Source organism: Dasypus novemcinctus, chromosome 21 (assembly GCF_030445035.2).
Source record: "Dasypus novemcinctus isolate mDasNov1 chromosome 21, mDasNov1.1.hap2, whole genome shotgun sequence".
Lineage (NCBI taxonomy): Eukaryota > Metazoa > Chordata > Mammalia > Cingulata > Dasypodidae > Dasypus > Dasypus novemcinctus.
This window is the reverse complement of record NC_080693.1, coordinates 65,416,115-65,438,662: the sequence shown is the minus strand read 5'-3', so window position 1 is coordinate 65,438,662 and position 22,548 is coordinate 65,416,115. Positions and strand designations below refer to the sequence as shown.

At 37.3% G+C, this 22,548-nt stretch overlaps 1 protein-coding gene across 1 annotated transcript in view; it reads left to right on the top strand.

Annotated features, from left to right (window-relative positions):
- NSF (N-ethylmaleimide sensitive factor, vesicle fusing ATPase) overlaps window positions 1-22,548 on the top strand; it is a 188,182-nt gene that overhangs the window by 37,727 nt on the left and 127,907 nt on the right. Inside the window, exons 2-4 of the mRNA XM_004480564.2 lie at window positions 9,317-9,402; window positions 11,178-11,277; window positions 13,163-13,202. Of these exons, the coding sequence (XP_004480621.1) occupies window positions 9,317-9,402; window positions 11,178-11,277; window positions 13,163-13,202 (226 nt within the window). The remainder of the gene's footprint in view (window positions 1-9,316; window positions 9,403-11,177; window positions 11,278-13,162; window positions 13,203-22,548) is intronic.

Sequence of the window (22,548 nt, the reverse complement as noted above, 5' to 3'; positions counted from 1 at the left end):
GGGGGGGAAAAGGAGAAAGAAAGAAGAAAAAAAAAGGGAGAGGGGAGAAAAAAGAAAAAGAAAAAAAAAGGCTGTGGGGGGGATAAAGAGGAAGAAAAAACAATACAATCAACAAAAAAGACCAGACAAGGCCTCAGGCAAAGAATCCTCTTTACAATTGAATAAACTGCTTAGGAGTCTGACCTTCCCCCTTTCTCCCTTCCTCACTTCCTTCTCTCCCAACGCAGCAGGAAGGCTACATGAGGGCTCCTTGTGGGTCCCTGGTGAACCAACTCACCTGAAATGGGTCCCTGGTGAACCAACTCACCTGAGAAAATAATGACTCCTAATTTCTTGAGAGAGCACCCACCCCTTGCCAGGAACCCTAAATATGCTATTGGAAGCCTATAAAGCACATCCTAATGTCCCTATCCCTTAGGTGTGCTACAAGGGGGCTGGTTAATTTTCTGACTCCACCTTCTCCCAGACCAAGTTTCCTATCCCAGGGTGTTTAGGTAAATTGGGCTCTCTCACCAGATTTGCCTCTTCTCTATTCCTAGGCTCTCCCCAAGTCAGCTAATATCTCCTCCAAACTCAATAAAAAGGGGGGGGGGGACCAGAAAATTGAACCTGCACTCCTTGGCCCCTCTGCACCCCCATCTAAACTCTCCCACTTCCAGAGTTAGTCCTCATGGGGGGGCGGGGGTAGGGGAATGCCGGATTTCCGGGAGTGCTGGGCTCGGGAAGCAGAGGTCCGGGAGAATGTGGACTCGGGGTATTTAGCGTGGGCCATGGGGGTTCAGGGGACACAGGTTGGGGTTCACGCGTTTGGGGGACATGGGGCTTGGAAACTCCGCCCCACGACCAGCAATTCTCAGTGAACACTGCAGCTCTAAGCCCTAAGGGGTGAGAGATTTACCTTCCCACGGCTTCCGTGTTCAGCGTTAGAAACCTGCAGTTCTACCTTGAGCAAACACCAGTTCTGCTGCAGTCTCTCCAGATCGGTGTCCTGATACCTCCCGCCCTGCACGTTTCCGAAACAGCCTGCTCCAGTAGGACTCTTGACACCACACAGCCGGTCATTTTTTAAGAGAGATGACAATGGTGTACTTACTCAGACGCCATCTTGCCCAGCTTCCAATGCTTCATTTTTAAATTGAACATCTCCTGCAGCTAGCACAGGACCTGAGATCTTGTAGATACTCCTTAAATATTCTTTCCATTTACTAGAAATAGTCTTGAAATTTCTTTTTGCCTTCCAGCAGCCAATTTCTGACTCAATTATTTGTAAATATGTATTTCTATTCAATTATTTCTAAATAATTAAACATTTGAATATCAAGTTGAATTTATCAAATTAAATGAGAAACTCCTCAAAATTACAAATCCTTACATCATATTATGTTTAAGAAAAGTGACTCGGATTACCATTAGCAGTTTAGACAAAGATTTATGTCAGTAAATTAAGCGGCTTTGAAAACAAAGTTTTTTTTAAATTGTTCTCGGGTGTCTCAGTGTTCTTTTCCATTGTTTCTGAGCAACTGGAATCATAGTTGACCTTGTTCATTAAACTTGTATTGTTCTTTCTGTACCATGCTGCTTCTTGCCTCTTTCCTGATTGCATTTTTACTTTCTGATTTCCTAAATATCTTATATCTTGCTAAGAGAAGGGTTCATAGATATAAACTTGGTGATCAGGACTGGAGAGAGGCCCCAGACTTTGGTTCCTTGTTCTGTTTCCTTCTCCAAAGACTGGGGGAAGAAAAGCTTCATAAACATTGTTTTTGAAGTAACTTCTGAGTAAGAGTATCTTAAAATTGAATGGTATTGTACAGTTTTAAAAGCAACTTCAGGATCTTTTCTTTGTTAGTTCCTCAGAGCAACCTTATGACTTGCCACTTTCACAGTTCTGTTCAACTAACAGAAAAATTCAACTAACAGAAAAACCCACTGCTAAAATTATATTTAATGGTAAAAGACTGAAAACTTTCCTCCTAGGATCAGGAACAAAGCAAGAATGTCTGCTCTTGCCACTTTTATTCAACATCTCACTAGCCAGGACAGTTAGGCAAGAAAAAGAAACCCAAGAGGTCCAGATTGGAGAGGAAGAGGAAAACTCTCTCTTTGTAGATGACATGATTTTATATATAGAAAACCAAAAGAATGTACAATAAACAAGTTTTGCAAAGTTGCAAGATACAAGATCAGTACACAAAAATCATTTGCAGGGAAGCGGCTGTGGCTCCATCAATTGGGCTCCTGTCTACCATATGGGAGGCCCTGGGTTTGCATCCCTGGGCCTCCTTGTGAAGGCAAGCTGGCCAGCACCCACGGAGAACTGACAGCCCATGCCTGTGGAGAGCTGATCGCCTGTGCCCATGGAGAGCTGGTGCAGTAAGATGATGCAACAAAGGGAGACAGGCAGACAGAACACACAGTGAATGGACACAGAACAGACAGCAAGCAAGCTACAAGGAGGGTGGGAATAAATAAAATAAAAATAAAATCTTTTAAAAAATCAGTTGCATTTCTCTACACTAAGAATGAACAATCTGAAAATGAAATTAAGAAAACAATTTTGTTTACATAGCAAAAGGAATAAAATACTTAGGAAAAGTTTAATTAAAGAAATACAACACTTGTGCACTGAAAACTTGTGTGCTGGAAGAAGATCTAAATAAAATAAAGAGATTCCATGTTCATGGATTGGAAGACTTAATATTCTTGGGATGGCAACACTCCCCAAATTGATTTACAGATTCAGTGCAATCCTTATCAAAATTCCAATTGCCTTTCCCCTGCCCCTGAGAAATGCACAAACTGATCCCCAAATTCACATGAAATTACAGAGAACCTAAAATAGCCAAAACTACTGAACCAGAAGAACAAATTTGGATGATTCACTTTCTGATTTCAAAACCTACTATAAAGCTATAGTAACTAAGACAGTATGGTACTGGCAGATGGAGAGACATATAGACCAATGGAATAGAATTGAGAGTTCATGAAAAAACTCATGTTTATGGTCCATTGATGTTTGGCAAGGATGCCAACACCATTCATTGGGGAAAGAATAGTCTTTTCAAAAAATGGTGCTGGGATACTGTGCAATTCATTTAAAAGAATGCATGTGTACCCCTACACATTCTTTGCCTGTTTTTAATCTGATCTCGTACATACTAATTAAATAACACCTTTCTTGTCTCTATGTTTTATAAGTATATTCCATCAGTTTATTATTTAAGTTAGTTTGTTGACAGGCAGAGGGTTTGTTGATTTTGTGCTTAGAAATAATTTCTGATTCCTTGATTAGATAGTTACCAGTATTTTTTTGGACAAGTTTCAGTGAATAAATGCCTGTCAATCTAGGGTCAATGTTGTCTGATTAAGCAAGGTTTTATTCGTTTTTACTAAGGAAACAGTACATTTCCTATAGGATCCCTAATTTGGGATTATAAAAACTATAATACAGTAGTATTTTCCTTTAACTACCTCACCCAATGCATGATAATGTACAAAACACACTTTGATACTTCCTTTGTGGGGGCAAAACATTTTCTAAAGCAAACAAAATGATATAGCCTCTCAGACTGCCTCACCCTAAAACTAGCAAATCATATTTCCTTTCTAAATTCATACGTAAGGACAGATCTCAGAGTGGTACCACTGGGTTCTCCTAGCCCCAGGCGGAGACTTTGATTTCAACCCAAACCTCCTCTGGTCTCATGTCTTAGAGAAAGACTCTGATCCTGCGTAGGGTTATTGAGGCATATTTTGAAGCTTTCTTAAGACTTTAGTAGCCTTTATGTTAGTACCAGTTTAACCTTAAAACTAAGGCCTAACCCTTCTGGGGTTTTATTGAATATCCCAGGTATTAAGCCAGGTCTCTACATTTTGGTTTATAGGAATTTGGACATCTAGTCTGGTGTGATCTCTGAGAATTGTTCAATGTATAGTGCTCTGGAAGCTGTTCTTTGCCTGGCCTCATAGAGGTTCTTCCTATGCATGTGAAGATTGGTATTCAGCCAAAGACTATGGATATTTCTCTGTATAGCTTCTTCATATCCAATTCAAATTCTAGCCTCCTTGTCTCCTCAACATAGTGAGACCATTTGAGCCTCTTTGGTTTTTGCTTCCTGTGCAGCTGGTTGGATAAAACTTCCCTCATTTGAGCCCTTTTCTTAAGAACCGCATTTCTGTACTGCATCTTGTCCAATGTCTAAAAACGGCCGTTTCACATAGTTTTGCATAATTTTCTAGTTGTTTAAGACAGAGGGCAAGTTCCATACCAATTACTCTTTATTGTGCAGAAACAAAAGTTCTCATGATTTACACTTGATCTTTGTGCTTGTAATCCATTCATCAGAACCCTGAGATAGAAAAGGGATGAATGGCACTGCTGAACATTTACCACCTGCAGCAACCATATTAATTAGACCCTGTTATTAGTCCCTGTTTTACAGAGAAAGAAATTGAGGCTAAAGAACATTTAACAGCTTGTTTAAGATCATACAGCTGATAAGTGGACAAGCCAGGGGATGAATCCAGGCTGTCTGATGGCAAAAGCTAATGGGCTTAACCACTTTATTATACTGCTTCTCCCTTATCTTTGCATATTTATTCAAGCATTCTGGGTGTTCTGAGGGTAGACTTTTAAAAGTGTAATCGCTCTGTCAAAAGGTATGAATATAGTGAATTTTGATAGATACTGCCAAATTCCAAAAAAGTCACAAAAATTTATGGTGTCACCTATAGTGTGTGAGAGTACCCTTTCTTAAGTCCCATCAGGGTTTTTTTTCAACCTCTACCCTCCCTAGGATTCTGATTACCCATTGCCCTGAGCCTCCATTCTCAGTAGAGACTTGTGAGTTGTGATACTTCTTAATTGTGGCAGAGTGGGAAGAAAAAAAAATAGCTTTTTTTTTTGGAAAAAATACCATGGGTTTTGATTGAAAAACATAGATTTCAATTTCATCTTGCAATTTACTTGCTTTACAGGACCTTGGGTAAATCTTTTTAGCCTCAGCTTTTTTATCTGTAGACTTTTTTTTTCTTATTTCAAAGGAAATGCATATTCAGTATAAAAAATTAAAATTTAAAAACAATAAAATAAACTATAGATGTCCCACTACTCTTACACATTTTCTTTGCATATTTTTTTCTTCAAAAGATCAAAATGAGAACTTCCATTTTTCCTTTTGCAGCATAAATTTGTAAAGGAATTTTAAGGCTCTAAGGGATGTCAGGAGGTTCATCTGTCTGAATCATTATTGGTCTGAAATGGAGACTGTCAAGGGCTCTTCAAGAGGTTACTATAGGGAAACGGACTTTGGCCCAGTGGTTAGGGCGTCTGTCTACCACATGGGAGGTTCGCGGTTCAAACCCTGGGCCTCCTTGACCCGTGTGGAGCTGGCCCATGCGCAGTGCTTATGCATGCAAGGAGTGCCGCCCCACCCAGGGGTGTCCCCCGCGTAGGGGAGCCCCACGAGCAAGGAGTGCACCCCGTAAGGAGAGCCGCCCAGCGCGAAAGAAAGTGCAGCCTGCCCAGGAATGGCGCCGCCCACACTTCCTGTGCCGCTGACGAGACCAGAAGCAGATGCAGCAAATAGACACAGAAAACAGACAACCGGGGGAGGGGAGGGGAATTAAATAAATAAAAATAAATCTTTAAAAAAAAAAAAAAAGAGGTTACTATAGGATATTCAAGTTAAACTTATTTCTGCCCTATTATGTCTAGCCCCACCTGACTTCAGAATTATTATTACAGGACTTTATAGCATAGAAGGAGTCCATAGACTCTGAAAACATGTATTACTAATGGTCTTTCTTGCCTTGTTCTAGATCAGCACTATCCAGTGAAACTTTCTGCAATGATTGCCACTAGTCACATGTGCCACTTGAAATGTGAAGAGCGCAACTGAAGAAAAAAATTTTTAATTTTATTTCATTTTAATAACCATATGTGTATAGTGCTACTTCATTGAATAACACAGTTCTGGAATGTTATTTTTCACATCCTCTAATGAGAAATTATTTTGTGAATGAGAATTGTCAGCTGAGCTGGCCAGGAGGAAGTTAATGTTTTCTGACCTTACGTCACTTCCCTGAAGAGAATTTGTAAATCTCTAGAGTACGGTACAAGGGATGAAGCACCACAGAGGAAGACCCAGTGGATTCATGAGTGTTGCAGTTAGGGTGGGGGCAGTTTTTTGGTAATGAGAGCTTTCAGTTAGGTAATCCGTTCTTTGTTTTTCTTATTGTTTATTTTGTTCCACTAAATTCTTTGGCACACAATAAATCATATACTTAAATAATCCAATTTTTAAAGTGGACCTTTGGACAAAATATGTTCAAATTCTAAAAGTATACAGTGTTGCCCAAGGGGTCCTGATTAAATTGCCCCCCCCCTTTTTCTTATCAAGAGAAGCCAAAGCTCTTCTGTACTTTAAAGACTCTCAAATAAGTAATGATACAATTACTTCCACTAAGGGTTCTATTAAAGGTTGTTGAAATTTTTATTCTTTTGAGTAGCAGTGAGTTAATTTTTGATATTTGAAGTAGTTGTAATGAAAACATTTCCAAAGCCTTCAGACAGTTAAATATTCTAGTAACTCAGACAACTAATATAAAACTGCCTTTCAATTTTGTATTTTCTTAATTTAATAGCTGCATGGGTAGAGTTGCTGGCTTTTCTTGTTTCCTAAAAACAAGGTTGGAGTTTAGAAATATCATGGATTTTCCCTTGGCATTACTGTGGTAATTAAATAGTTACTATTTATAGGAACTTATACTTTGATGAGAAAATTAGACACCCTGCTTGGTTACCATAAAAACACAGATGCTTCTAGATTCCAGTAAGGAGGCCTTTGCTCAGAGCATCTGTTTTACTTTGCCAGGCAAATGACTTCATTTTTTTTTTTTTTTTTTGAAGGATACCACTTCCTTGGCAAGTTAAGCAGGTTTACAAATGACAAGGTTAGTTTAGCATTTTGTAAGGTTTTTTTAAATTACTTTGGTTATATCAGTTTGGTGAAATTTTGAACTATTAGATTATTTTGTTAAATTATATCACTTCCTAAATAACCTTGAAATGAAAATTTCCATTTATCAGGTTTTTTATTCCTCCAGACTAATGAGAATGTATTCCTTTTTGTAATGCAAATAAAAAGGTTCAAAACACACTCAAAGTCCTGCATCTGGATGATTTTTTTAAATGGTTGGAAAATTCTGTTTCTTTTTAAAATCTGCAGATACGAGAGTTTTTTCGGTTTTGTATGTTTTTTTTTTTGTTTTTTTTTTTTTAGGTAACATACATTGCTTTCAATAGTAAAATCACTTAGCAATGGAAATGTTTCCAAATAACCATTTTTGAAATGCTGTCATCATTACAATAAGGTGTTCCTTTATTTTTGTTTTTACTCTAGAAAAGCAGTTTCTAACATGTTAAAACCTTTTTATCTTATAGGGGAGAGAGAAATGTTTTCTTTTTTAATATCTTCTTAGTAGCATATTACTTACAACCTTTTCTCATCATGAAAATATTTAGCAAATTTTGAACACTAGTGTATTTATAAACAAGAATTGGGTAACTCATCTATGTTTTAACAAATATTTTATGTACTTTGCTTGTATTAACCAGTGACTCCATGTGTGGTTAAAAAAGATTTTTGTGGCTACTTCCTATCTCTTTATAGAGTGTAGGAAAGATTCCACAATGTTGTAAAGTTCTTGTTTTGATAAAACTAACCTCAGAAACATCCTGAGGCATTTTGTGCACCCCTTTGACTCCAATTTATTTGCAGTAATACTTTACCTATAATGAAGAAGTGAGTGGCTTTCATATAACGTGCTTTCTTTGTAACTCTTCTGGAATTCTCTGCTTTATTCCAATGAAAGCAGCCATTTCATCAGTGGTTATACTTCACACTTTTCCTTTAAAGCATATTGTTTTATATATAATTGAGACTATATCCTTTTCAGTATATCTTTCCTTTAGTAGCTCACAAAAATGTAGTACTTGGTATACTTCATTATTACTCAGCAAATACACCCTAAGATGAAAGAAACATCCATATTTTGATCCCGCTGTAGAGCAAACTTACCATACTCTATAATTTGTCTCAGTATTTTCAGCTGTATAGGGTTTCTTAAGAGCTTTTGCCATGTATTTACCAATAAAAGGATACATTTTAGTTTGTTATCAGATTGTTTTCATGTGTCATTTCAGCCATTTTATTATGGTCTGTGGCTTCTTGTGCTTTCTCTTAGGGAACCATAGAAGTTTCTACACTTACTAGCTTTAATACAGTTTTCTGAAGTGCTGTATTGCATGTAACTTTAAACATAGGTGGAAAAATTGTAGGGGTTTTTCTCTTGCTGTCGATACTTAGTTTTGAAAGGCCTGGCAGATTATTATGACTTTGTTAATGTCCTTATGTTATAGTTTAAGGCACAGTATACACTTAGGGTAAGGTTAATTTTTAACAGAAATGGATGTAAAATGAATGTAAGTAGAAGAGCTAGTATTTTCTTCCTATACCTCAAAAGATTTACCTTCCAAAACCTTTTGGAAGCACACATCTCCCTTGGGATACCATTGGGATAAATATATTGAAACTAGCTTATGTTAAATGAAAGCGAAATAAAAAAGTAATTTATTTTTCACCTATAAATTCATACTTGGGAGACAAATTTAAGAAGCACCAGTTTTGGCTTGAGGTTTGAAGAATGAGCACTTTAGTCAAAAACAGACTGTGACTGTGGGTGTTTATCTCACTCACTAGGAAACACCAGAAAATGATGGAAGGGTTATCGAATTTCTTTCATTACATTTGTCTTAGTTTTGCAAGAGATGGAAAGTCAACTCAAGTAAGCTTGAACACAAAAGAGAATTTATTGGCACATAAACAACTTCCAGGACTGGTGCCAAGGTCTTTAACTTTGTTGTCAGGTGTCTGTTTCAAGGTGTCTATTTAGTCCATCTGTCTCTCTGTCACCTTTGCTTTCTCTGTGATAGTTTTGCTCTCCTTGAAAGTAGAAGGTCTTTCTTCATGGGGTGGGTTGGCAAGGAAGAGTGCAATTCTTCCACCCATGGGTGGAATTTGAGTATTTGTGATTCGCAGCTCCACGAAATCACATGGAATGGGGAAGGAGCAGTTTCCCAAAGGAAGGGATTGCTTTTACCACAACAGACGAAGGGATGCTGGAAGTCAAAAACAATAGAAATTTACTATAGCATTTTACACCATTTGTGGGCATGAGGAATAGAGGACAGGAGGGGAATAAAATATCTTTAAGGTAATAAAACATAATTTTACTTTTGTAATCATTCTCATAGAGTATGCAAGCTGCACGCTGTCCTACAGATGAATTATCTTTAACCAACTGTGCAGTTGTAAACGAAAAGGATTTCCAGTCTGGACAGTAAGTATCTGCCTTTTTCTTTTAACCTGCTAATTGGTATTTAAAAACTTCTGGAGAGTCCTTATTTTTTAGTTGACTTTTGAGAATACTTTTTTTATTCCTGTTCGTAAGTTGTAAAATGGAGGAGATGAGTTGAGAGTTATGTTTATCATTTACTTTGTCAAACTTTGATAAACATATGTTTTTAAAAAATATATACTGGTTATATATCATATATAGCATAGTCATTAGATATTTGGCTTTGGAGTCATGTAGTTTGAGAGTGGATTCTGATGCTACCAGTTGCAAACTAGGTGAAGTTATTTATCATCTCTTTGCCTCTGTGTCCTCTTATGTCAAATGGGGATGATGACAATCAAAGTAGTTATGAAAATTCAGTGAGTTACATAAATAAAGCATTTACAACAGTGCTTAGCACATTAATAAGCCCTCAATAAATGTTAGCTATTGTGATCATTCTTCCTATGGTAATCATAAGGTACCTGACAACTGGAAGATGCACAAGAAATGTAGAATCATTATAAGCGTTTTCCGTTGTAATTTATCTTTGATTCACATCACCCACTCTACCAAGTTCAGTATCATCCATTTGATTTTGAGTTTGGGAGAGGTTAAGGAGATGAAGGGGCTGTGCCAGAAGGCAGAGTAGGGAAAATAAGGAACAAGGAGGCAGGGTTGTAATTCAGCCTTTTTTTTTCCAAGCTATCTGTGAAATACATAGGTTTTACAGAGTTAGAATTGTTAATCACATAGGTTTCTAGCTTCAGAATAAGAACTTATACTACATGATTGTATTAACATTGTTTTCAATCCCAAATCATGCTAAGTTGAACATAGGACTTTCCACAGATAAACTGAGTATAAATAATTAATGTGAAAATTTATGTATCTTTTAATATACATAAAATGTTCACTATATATCTAGATATGTAACCTCATTCTGAGTACAATGAACACTTTACATATTAAAAGAGTTTTATATATAGTGGCAAAATAGTATGTATAGAAGCATTAACCATTAATATTTTAAAATTATAGCATTCTAAAAGAAAAATTTAAAAAGATAGTGCTGTTGCTTAATGGAGTTTAAAGCTTCTGTCACACAGTGCTTGTTAGTTTCTTATAGGAGATAATCATGAGATGGCTAAATTTTATTTATTTAGGGATAACTTCTGAGCAGTACAAAGTTGTTTCTGAATTAGAACAAAATTCTTTGAAACAGTATGATGTTTATAAGAAAACTGATATATTTTGTGCAAAATATTTCATTTTAACAATCTTTTAAATTTTGCAGATTGTTATTGTTTCAGCCTGTTGCAAGAGTCTGCAAAGAGATTTAATAAATAGTCCTAAAAACTAATTTTTTTCACTGCTATATCCTGGCCCTTCTGTCTTTGATCCTTCTCTCCTTATTTTATTGGGTGTGAAATAATTTTCAGGAGAGGAAAACCATCTAGTTTTTACTCAATATCAAGGACTCTAAATCACTTCAATTTTATGTAACTGGATGCTTTGGATGGTGCATACTTTGTTGAATCTGGCCAGATTCTACCTGATGGGTGTTTGGCCCAAGACACTTCTTATATCCTGAAAAATATTTTAAGTTGCTGTCAGTTTTTGGAAACTAAATTTGTGGTTCTATTCCTTCAAGTCTTTTGTATAATACCATTTTTCCACCTGGTACTCATCAAGCATCAGTTGTTGGAAATGGACACAATTGGAAATTATGTTCATTTCCTTTGACATGGAGTATACACTATGTTTCTGTCTTTTAGGCATGTGATAGTGAGGACCTCTCCTAACCACAGGTACACATTTACATTGCGGACCCATCCATCAGTGGTTCCAGGAAGCATTGCATTCAGCTTACCCCAGGTAACTTATTATCTTCTTCTGTTCTTGAAAGTGGTAGGAGATTCAATTCATTTAAAGCACACATCACCCTCTAACTGTAGTGATTCATACTGGAGAACTACTTCCTGGTATTATATAAGGAATTTAAAGATATGTGCTTAATTGCTAATTTTTACTATGTTTGCCTGTTATTATCTTGATTTTTTTCCTAATTTTTAAAAATTCTGCAGTAATATCATCAGTCAGCTGCCAGATAAAGTATTAAGATATTGTAATGTTAACTTACAGGATAATAAAAAAGATATAAAAATAATATTTTATTTGTAAAGTTGACATATAATGATAATGATTTTAAAATGTAATATGTCAGACTAAATAATATGGTTAGAATAGTTGTCATTTCAGATTTCAACGTAATTTGCTATGGTCCTGATGACTGGAAGTGTTATGATTACAGTTATAACTATTGGTGGATTCTGTGGAGGGAAAATTACCTAGCAGTGTCCCAGATATATGATACAGAAGTGCCACAAATATTAGATATATTCCTTTTTCTTTTATCATCATTTTTATACTGCTGATCCCACAATACTAAGCACTGTAAAGGTAATCCCTACCTCTTTCTGGTATGCATATAAGTAGTGATTTACTCTTGGAAGTTTAGGGAAAGAGATAAAATTTGGGAACTATTGAAGATCGCTTGAAGCCCTCAAAAATTGTGGGCAGTCTTTGCTCACTTTTTTTCTTTTTTCTCTGTTGGATGTTTGGATGCCTTTCCATTAGCAGGACTACTTTTCACATTTGTTTCTATAGATTAAAGGTTTTGGATGATCATATTCCAGGATTCCCCCAAGTGTTACAAAGCTTATTTGGGATTCTAGTGTCCAGAAGTAGCTTGAAGTATAGCCATTCCTCCTCGTTTCTGCTTGTTTAAAAAAAGAAAAAAATTTTCCAAAATTTACCATATGACATGCACTATTTCAATCTCTTCTGCTTATTAACTAATTTAATTCTCCTAACAACCCTATGAGGTAGGTACTATTATGATCATCTCTGGAGGCTGTCCTATGGATTGAAGTATAGACCCCAAGTCTGTTTTAACCAACATGGTGCTAAATTTCAGACTGGCAAAAAGTGGGATGGAATATTAGGAAAGAAGTCCTTTAGGGTTGAAGAACAGAAGCGGGGGAGAAGTGACCTGGAGTAAGAAAGCTAGAAGGGAGAGAATTTGTTGTTGCACATGTATATATAATACAGCATCTTCTAAACTGTGTACAACAAAGATCTACAATGTTCAGATGAGTAAGAAATTTTGATTTTCAGCCAAAAAATGTTTTTCCCACTGTTCTTTCAAGTGTTATCAATAATTACTAATTTTGAATTCATACCCAGATAGTCCTGAAATCCTGCGTAAACACAGTCTGCCCTGCCTCTGTACGTTCTTACCATTGTAACCAGTCAGGACTTGGGGAAAGGCTAAATTTTGGTTGCAACTGCCTGAAAATCCTTTGACTAGTATACAACAGTAGTCATGACCATCTAAGGACTGGAACACTTGCCTGGGTTTCAGTATAGATTGTCACAAGTTTTAATTTGGTTTTCTTGAATTGCATGTCTTTCTTTTTGTGATACTGTATCAATCAGTAAAATTAACCACAGTATAGTCAGCACTGAAATATTATCTGATACAGCAAGAAATATTATATTGTGCAAAGGAGCCTCCTGCTAAGTAGTCCTGGCTCTACTGCAAAAAGACCAGCTTTATGTGTGTTGGGAACAGGTGTTCAAAGTTAGAGTATAGCATACCATGTTTTGGTCTTTGAATGTGTTTCTAAAATTCACAGAAATTTCTCTTTTTCCTCATTTTTCTAATTCTGATTTAATTTTAAATGTCTTATTTTTTCAGCGAAAATGGGCTGGACTTTCTATTGGGCAGGAAATAGAAGGTAGGTACATTTTTTGCTACCTGAGGAAGATTTTCTTTATGATTTTCACACAGTTACTGAGATCTGTACAATTTTCTTTTATTGACTCTCAGGCCATTAAATATTCATTCTATTCAGATTACTGGTTAGATGTATAAGAACAGAAAGGGAATAGTTACAGTATCTATATCCCTATGTCTTTATGTACCTATCTCTCTGCCTGGAAATTACTATCTAATGGGGGAATTTCTGCATATTTATAAGTCACAGAAGATGTGTAAGGAAAATAGGTGCACAGATATTACCATTAGAAGCTTTGTATAAAGTGCTGAGAATAGAGCAAGAGTGACTGAATTAATTGGAGACTGGAAAATTAGCCAGAGAAGTCTTTCTAAGATACTAGAGTATTAAGCATGAGTATAAAGTAGGGCAAAAACATTACAGGGGGAAGTGGCTGTAGCTCAATCAGTTGGACTCCTGTCTACCATATGGGAGGCCCTGGGTTCACGTCCTGAGACCTCCTTGTGAAGACAGGCTCACCCACATGCTGCGGAGATCTACCCAGCCCACAAGCACCACAAAGTGCCACTGGCCCGCGAGTGCCGCAGACAGTCAACTCAGCAAAATGACGCAACAAAAAGGGAGACAAGTAAAAAAAACAACGCAGAAGAGCGCGCAATGAATGGACACAGAGAGCAAACAACAAGCAAGCCACGGGGGGCGGAATAAATAAAAATAAATACAGACACACAGAAGAATGCACAAGAAATGGACACAGAGAGCAGACAGCAAGCAAGCCACAATAGGGGGGAGGGATAAAAAAAAAAACAGAGAAGGAGAAAGGCTTTTAAGGTGTGGAATATTATAAATAAAAGGCATAGAGAGAGGGAAGCAGATGTGGCTCAAGCAGTTGGGCTCCCGTCTACAATATAGAAGGTCCAGGGTTTGATGCGCAGAGCTTCCTGGTGAAGGCAAAGCTGGCCTATGCAGTGAGCTGGCCCACACAGAGTGCCAGCCTATGCACGAGTGCCACCCTGATGCAGCAAAATGATGCAACGAAAAGAGACACAGAGGAGAGACACAATAAGAGATGTAGCAGAACCGGGAGCTGAGGTGGCGCAAGAGAATGATTACCTCTCTCCCACTCCAGAAGGTCCCAGGATTGGTTCTCAGAGCTGCCTAGTGAGAATACAAGCAGACACAGAAGAACACACAATGAATAGACACAGAGAGCAGACAATGGAGGGAGGGAGGGGAAATAATAAATAAATCTTTTTTTAAAAAAAGGACATAGAGATGGGAGCAAACAAATTATAGGTGTTGCTCAGGAAGTGTGTTTGCCTCACTGAAAGGAAAAAGCTGAATGGATTGTATTAAGTGATGAGAGCAGAGTATGCAGTTAGTGGAAGACCTACATAGTGAAAATAGGATTTTACACAAAGGTGGTTGCGAGCTCCTAACGATTTCTGAATGTGCCTACCAAGAGCCTCCATTTAGAAAACAATTCAATATGGAATATAATGAGTGGGAAGAAGTAAAGGGTTATTTGGAGGTTATTTGACTTGTCTAGGATTATATTGAATAGGACTTTGTAGAAATTATAGCTACAGATTTTTTTTAAAGGAGTCTAAGTTTTATTGAAGAGGAATAATTGGTATTATTTGGTGATTCCATTTTGTTGTATACTGAGATATATTTTCTTCTTTGTGTTTGACTGGAAAGATAAGTCAGATTTGTAAAAGGGATATTTTATGTGGAGGAAGAGAAGAAAGAGTGGCAGTACTTAAACATGTGGTGTAATTTTCTAAGTGAAGTGTGTTATGAAGCCTTCGTAATTTATTAGATAAGATTAAGGAAAACAATTGATGACTTCAGGGGAAAAAAAGACTAAGCTATTTATGAATTGATTATAAGCCAAAGAACTTATAGTAGAAAACTGGCATTTTCTTTAGACTGAATGGCAAAGTTGAAAAAAATGGAGTATGAATCTTCTTTAATCAGATAATTTCATGTCAACTTCATGGGTATAATAGAGGAAGAAAAGAAAATGTAAGTGTAATTAAGCCTATTCATTTTCTGCTTTCTTATTTAAAATAAATAAATTCATATTTGCAGAAAGGTTGCAGAGAATGTTTATATATTGCCTTTATCCAGATTCACCGAACGTCATATTTACTTTATCATCCTTTCTCTATTTACTTTATCATTCTGTCTGTCTTACTCTTTCTTTCCAATTGTCTTAAATGCCCCAATCATCTCCTCTATAGCATCTTTTCCCTTTCAGTGTAGAATCCAGTTTAAGATCATGTAGTGTGCTTAGCTGACATTTCTCTAATCTGAAATTGTTCTTCAGTATTTTTCTTTCATGACTTTGACATTTTTGAAGAATACATTTATAGAATATTCTCCAATTTAAGTGTGTCTGATGTTTCCTCATGGTTAGATCTGGGTTATTCATCCCAGGCAGAATATTACACAAGAAATGTGTGTCCTTCTCAGAATATCACATCCAAAGATACAGTGTTTGTTTATTGTCATTGGTGATGATAATTTTGGCCACACAGTGAAGAAATTAACACATTTCTCTTCCATGTAGTTAGTATTTTTCCCCTTGCAAGTAATAAGCACTCTGTGGAGAGACTCTTTAATACCATGTCTAAGTATCCTGTTCCAGATCAGGCTTTCTGCCTTAGACTTAGCAGCCATTGATGATTCTTGCTCAGTCCTTTCTTTAATATGGTTGCAGAGGTATGACTTTCCAACTGTAGTACTCCTTCCACATTTATCAGTCTGCATACTAAGGAAAAGCCCTTTTTCCTCACACTTAGAAAAGCCCTTCTTCCTTTCCATTTATGTGTTCATTTATTAACCTACTTACTATCAGTATGGACTCATAGATTCCTTTTTTTTTTTTTTTTTAAGATTTATTTATTTCTCCTCACCTCATTGTTTTGCGCTCGCTCTCTGCTCTCTGTGTCGATTCACTGTGTGTTCTTCTGTGTCTGCTTGTCTTCTCTTTAGGCAGCACCAGAAATTGATCCTGGGACCTTCTGGAGTGGGAGAGAGGTGCTCAGTCTCTTGTGTCACCTCAGCTCCTTGGTCTGCTGCATCTCTTATTGTCTCTCCTCAGTATCTCTTTTCTTGCATCATCTTGCTGCACCACCTCTCCATGTGGGCCAGCACTCCCTCACGGGCCAGCTCACCGTACAGGCCAGCTTGCCTTCACCAGGAGGCCCTGGGAATCGAACCCTGGACCTCCTATATGGTAGGCAGGAGCCCAATTGCTTGAGCCACATCTTCCCATCATGGATTCCTGTTTTATTCAGTGGGTTTATAATCTATAATATCATTTTCCTTATTCATTTTGATGTTCAGATTGTCCCTGATTTGCTGAATACAGGCTTCTTCACACTGGCTCCTTTGTCTTTTTGACATGTTCCTGTCTTTTTTGAGTAATTTTCTTTCTTTGTGGCACAAGATGTTACTAGTTCGTTGTATACTTTTCCTGCCCTAGTCTCCAGATAAGCCATTTTTCCAAGGAAGCATGGTTCCTTTTGATATAGAATGGTGTATATCATTCTATATCAAACCAAGTTCTGGCTGCTAAATATGCTCATTGCTATTAAACTGTTATTACTTCTAGGCTTTTTCAGTGGACAGAGCAAAGATACCATACACATATATAAATATTTGGATAAGACAATTGAAATCATCCGGGCTTCCATATTCTTAATGTAGTGTTGAGTTAGCTTGCTGGTATTTTATTTAGGATTTTTGCATCAATATTCATAAATGATATTGTCTGCAATTTTCTTTTTTGCTTATGCTCTCAGTCAGGTCTTGGTATTAATGTTATACCTTCTTCATAAAAAGGATTTGAGGGAGCAGGTGTAGCTCAAGGGTGGAATGCCTGCTTCCTATGTACAAGGTCCTGGGTTTGATATCTGGTACCTCCTAAGGAAAAAAAAAAGAAAATTTGGAAGCTTTCTTCCATTTTCTATGCCATTAAACAATTCGTGTAGCATTGGGACTCTCTGGTCTCTAAAGGTTTGGTAGAATTCCCCTGTGAAACAATATGGGCTGGGTATGTGTATAGTGCATGTACTTGTGTTAGTTCTCTGGTAATATTCTTTTTCTTCTATGAAACTGGTCTGTTTTAACTTTCTATGTTTGGGGTTGGGGTGTCAGTTGAAGAGTCTATTATCTTAAGAGATTATCTATTTCATCTAGGTTTTCAGATTTATTTTGCACAGAGGTATGGAAACTAGTCTTGTGATTTTTAAAAATTTCCTCTATATCATTAGTTATTTTCCCTTGTCTTTTCTTATTTTCTGTATTTGTGTTTTCTCCCCCTTTTTTGCTTTATTAAAAGTACCTGGTGGTTTTGTTGATTTTTGTGCAAAGAATTAGAATTTTGATTTATTAATTTGATCTAAATGTTTCTGTTCTCTACTTCATTGATTTTTGCTTTTATATTTTAAAATTTCCTTCCTCTGCCTTCTTTTGGTGTATGTTGTTTTTCTAGCTTTTTGAGTTAGGATTTTCATATTTTCATTTTTATTGATATTAGTGTTTAGGACTCTCCGCCACTGCATTAAATGTGTCTGAATGTATTCAATAGATTACAGTATACAGTGTTTTCAATATCTTTATTTTTCAGAAATGCTGTGTTTTTGTTTTATGTACCCATTCACTCAAGAGATGTTAAATAGGAGTGTGTGTGTGTGTGTGTGTGAGAGAGAGAACATAAGCTTTTATTTTATTTTTTTAATACCTAGGAGTGGAATTACTGGGTCATATAGTATAATTGTATAAGAAATTGCCAAACAGTTTTCCAGAATGGCAGTGCCATTTTGCCTTCTCACCAGCAGTGTATTTTGCCAATTTTCTCTTGGTTGGATGAAACTTATATTCTAGTAGCTTCTTCCAGGAAGTATATATATGTACAGTATCCTCTTAGTTCTCACATAGTCAGACTACTTTTGATGTTTGAAGTACCATTGGCTGGATATAAAATTCTTGAGTTATGTTTTCTTTCCTTGAATTTCTAGAAAATATTGCTTCACAATTGCCTTGCTTTGTATGATGCTCTTGAGAAGTCTGATACCAGTCTAATTTTATGTTTTATAAGTCATTTGATTTTTCTGCTTAAAGGTCCTGAGGATTTTTCTGTCTTTAAAGTCTAATTTCCTTATTAAGATATTTCTTGGAATTGATCATTCTAAGTCAGTTTTCTCAGGTATACAATGGGTCCTTTCATTATTAAATTTTCTTTTATTTCCAGAAAATTCTCTTAGATTATGGTTTTAAATGTTAACTCTGGTCTAGTTGCTTTGCTTTTAATCTTCAGGGGTTCCAATTTTATGTATGTTGGACTTGCTTTGTCTTCCATTTAAACCATTTTCTCTCTGATCTTTTTTTTTTTAACCTCATTTTTATTATATTGGTTGTTTGCCTGTCTTTCTTCAATGTTCCTTACTAATTTTTTAACTTTAAATTGTGAAACATACAAAAATCAAGGGAGAGTTATAAAAATAATTCAAACCCCCAACAAATAATTCTCAACTTTCCCAGATACCCAGATCCATCAATCTTAACCTTTTCCATATTTGCCATATCGTTCTGTTTATTCACTGATCTATCTATCAGTCCATTTCCTGAACACATGATTATGGAGTGAATACATCATGTTCTTTAAATACTTAATATTGGCACGTACGTTTTCTAAGAAGAAAGATTTTCACTTATGTAACCACCTTAGGTATATTTATCAAGTTCAAGCAATTTAACCTTGATATAAAACTTACAGTCTTTATTTCACTTTTTTCATATGTCGCAATAATATCCCTTTGAAACTTTTCGCCTCCTTTGCTAGAGCCCATCCATGATCATGTATTGCATTTAGTTGTTATTGTCTCTTTAGTTTTTCTTTCTTTTCTTTACTTTTTTTTTTTTGTGGGCCCATATATACACTATAAATTTTCCCATCTCATCCACTCCCAAACTTACCATTTAATTGAGATTAATCACACTTGCAATATTGTGGTACCTTCATCACCTTCCATTATTAAAAATGTTCCCTCTCTCCAAACAGAAATCCTGGTATGCATTAATTTCCCATTTCCCCAGCTCTCTACCCTTGGCAACTTATACTCTAGTTCTGTCACTATGACCTTGTTTATTCTGATATTTTTTTTGTAGTTACCATGGGGCTTGAATTTAGCATCCTAAATCTATAACAATTTCATTTGTTTAGCTACTGATTTAATTTTAACAGTATATGCAAAGAACTACATAATGGTGGGAGAATAGAGGGGTAGTTCTAGGAGCAAATTATATGTTTATACATTGTAAGTCCAAAATCCCTGATTTATCATTCCATTTTATGCATTTGCCTTTTAGATTCTATAGGAAGTAAATACTGGACTTAGAAACAAAAAATAAAATAGTACTAGCATTTATATTTACTTATGTCATTACCCTCACTGAAAATCTTTATTTCTTCATGTGGTTTTTTAAAAGATTAATTTACTTTATTATTATTATTTTTAAATTTATGACCCCCTTCCCCAGATGATTCTCTCATCTGTCTGCTCATTGTTTGCTTGCCTTCTCCAGGAGGCACCAGAAACTGAACCCAGGACCTCCCACATGGGAGGCAAGTACCCAATGGCCCAAACCACATCCACTCTTCATGGGCTGCGGCGTCTGCTAGCTTGTGGCATCTGCTCATTTAGGCATCTGCTCATTGCAGTGGGTGCAGCATCTGGTCGACTTCTTTGGGAAGTGCCAAGACCCAAACTCAGGACCTCTCATCTAGTAGGCTAGTGCCCAACTGGTTAAGCCATATTATCTTCCCCTTCATGTGGTGTTGATTAGATGGTCTAGTATCCTTTTCTTTAAACCTGCAGAACTCTCTTATTTTTCTTATAGGGCTGGTCTAGAGGTGACAAACTCCCTTCAGCATTTATCTGGAATGTCTTTTTCTCTCCCTCATTTTAAAAAAATATATTTATTTATTTATATCTCTCCCCTTCTCCCCCCTACCCCCGCCCCAGCCGTCTGTCCTCTGTGTCCATCCGCTGCGCACTCTCTTGTCTGCTTCTGTTGTTGTCAGCGGCACGGGAATCCATGTCTCTCTCTCTTGCGTCATCTTGCTGCGTCAGCTCTCCATGTATGCGGCACCATTCCTGGCCAGGCTGCACTTTCTTTCGCACTGGGCGGCTGTCCTTAACGGGCGCACCCTCTGCGCATGGGGCTCCCCTACGCGGGGGTGGGCATGGCACTCCCCCACAGGCATCAGCACCATGTGCGGGCCAGCTTCACACCGGTCAAGGAGGCCCGGGGTTTGAACCGCAGACCCCCCCATGTGGTAGATGGACGCCCTAAATACTGGGCCAAGTCCACTTCCCTCTCCCTCATTTTTGAAAGACAGTTTTTCCAGATATAAAACTCTTAGGTAGAAATTGTTTGCTTTCAGCATATTTTCTTTTTTTTTTCCTTAAAGATTTATTTTTATTTATTTCTCTCCCCTTCCCTCCCCTCCCTGTCCCCCCCCGCCCCAATTGTCTGCTCTCTGTGTCTGCTTGCATTCTTGTCAAGCGGCACCGGGAATCTGTCTTTTTTTGTTGTGTCATCTTGCTGCATCAGGTCACCCTGTGTGTGGCGCCACTCCTGGGTGGGCTGCTCTTTTTTTGCACCGAGTGGCTCTCCTTGCGGGGCGCACTCCTTGCATGTGGGGCTCCCTTATGCGGGGGACACCCCTGTGTGGCACGGCACCCCTTGTGCATGGCAGCACTGCACATGGGCCAGCTCACCACAGAGGCCAGAAGGCCCTGGGTACCAAAGCCTGTATCTCCTATATGGTAGGCAGACACTCTCAGTTGAGCCAAATCCAATTCCTTGCTTTCAGCATGTTATGCCATCCCACTGCCTTCTTGCCTCTGTGGTTTCTGATGAGAAACTGATAGTTAATCTTCTGTACACATTGCTTCTCTCTTGGACTTTCAGAATTCTCTATATGTGGCATTCACAAATTTGATTACAATATGTTGCAGTGTGAGTCTATTTGAGATTATCCTGTTGGAGTTCTTTAAGTGTCTTGGGTGCATATATTCATGTCTTCAGTTAAATCTGGGAAGCTTCCAGCCATTATTTCTTTGACTATTTTCTAGACCCCTTTCCTTTCTTTCTTCTCTTTATGGGACTCCCTTCATGCATATACTGCATGCTTGATGGCGTCCCACAGGTTTTTCAGGCTTTGTTAACTTTTTTTTTTGTTATTCTTTTTGCTTCTCACTCTGGATGATTTCTATTGTCTTATTTTCAATTTTACTGATTTCTTTCTTCTGCCAGCTCCAATCTGCTGTTAAATCCCCCTCTAGGGAATTTTAAATTTCTTTTACTTTGGTCTTCAAACTCTGTTTGGTTCCTTTTTCATAATTTTCATTTCTCTATTGATATTCACTTTGTGTTCATCATTTTCTGGGTTTCTGTTAGTTCTTTAAGCATTTTAGGACCATTTTTTAAAAAGTCTCTGTCTGGTATGTCCCAGGTCTGGTCCTTCTCATTGATGGTTACTAATGCTTTAGTCTTCTCTTTTGTCTGTACCATCACTTCCTCTTTCTTTGTTTTGTAACCTTTTGAAACCTGGGCATTTTTACATTTTAATGTGTTATTGCTGAAGTTTAGGTTCTGAGACATCTGCTCCTTATGCTTGTACCTAGTATCTAGCTATTGTTATGACCGAGTTTTCCTGGGATGCCAGGAGCTTACAAAAAAAGAAGAAAAAAAGTGCTTAATAGGTAAAGAATGTATTTGGGTGATGGAAAAGTTTTGATAATAAATGGTGGTGACAATAGCACAACATTGTGAATGCAATTAACAACTCTGAATTATATATTCAATGGAGTTAAAAGGGGAAATTTTAGGTTATAATAGTTACTAGAATAAAAATGTTTAAAAACCATAGGGGGATGCGGATGTAGCCCAAGCAATTGGGCACCGCCTACCACATGGGAGGTCCTGGGTTCACTTTTTGGTGCCTTTTAAAAAAGATAAGCAAGGCAGCAAAACTGATGCAATGGACTGGTCCAGCAAGCTGACGCAATGAGATGATGCAACAAGGAAACACAATGAGAGACACAACAAGCAGGGAGTGGAGGTGGCTCAAGTAATTGGGCACCTCCCTCCAACATGGGAGGTCCCACGTTCAGTTCCCAGGGCCTCCTAAAAAGAAGACAAGCAGATACAGAGAGAACACAACGAACAGATGCAGAGAGCAGACCAAGCGCAGATTAGGGGGGATGGAAGTAGATAAATAATAAAATAAATCTTTAAAAAAAACAACATAGGACTGGGGGAACAG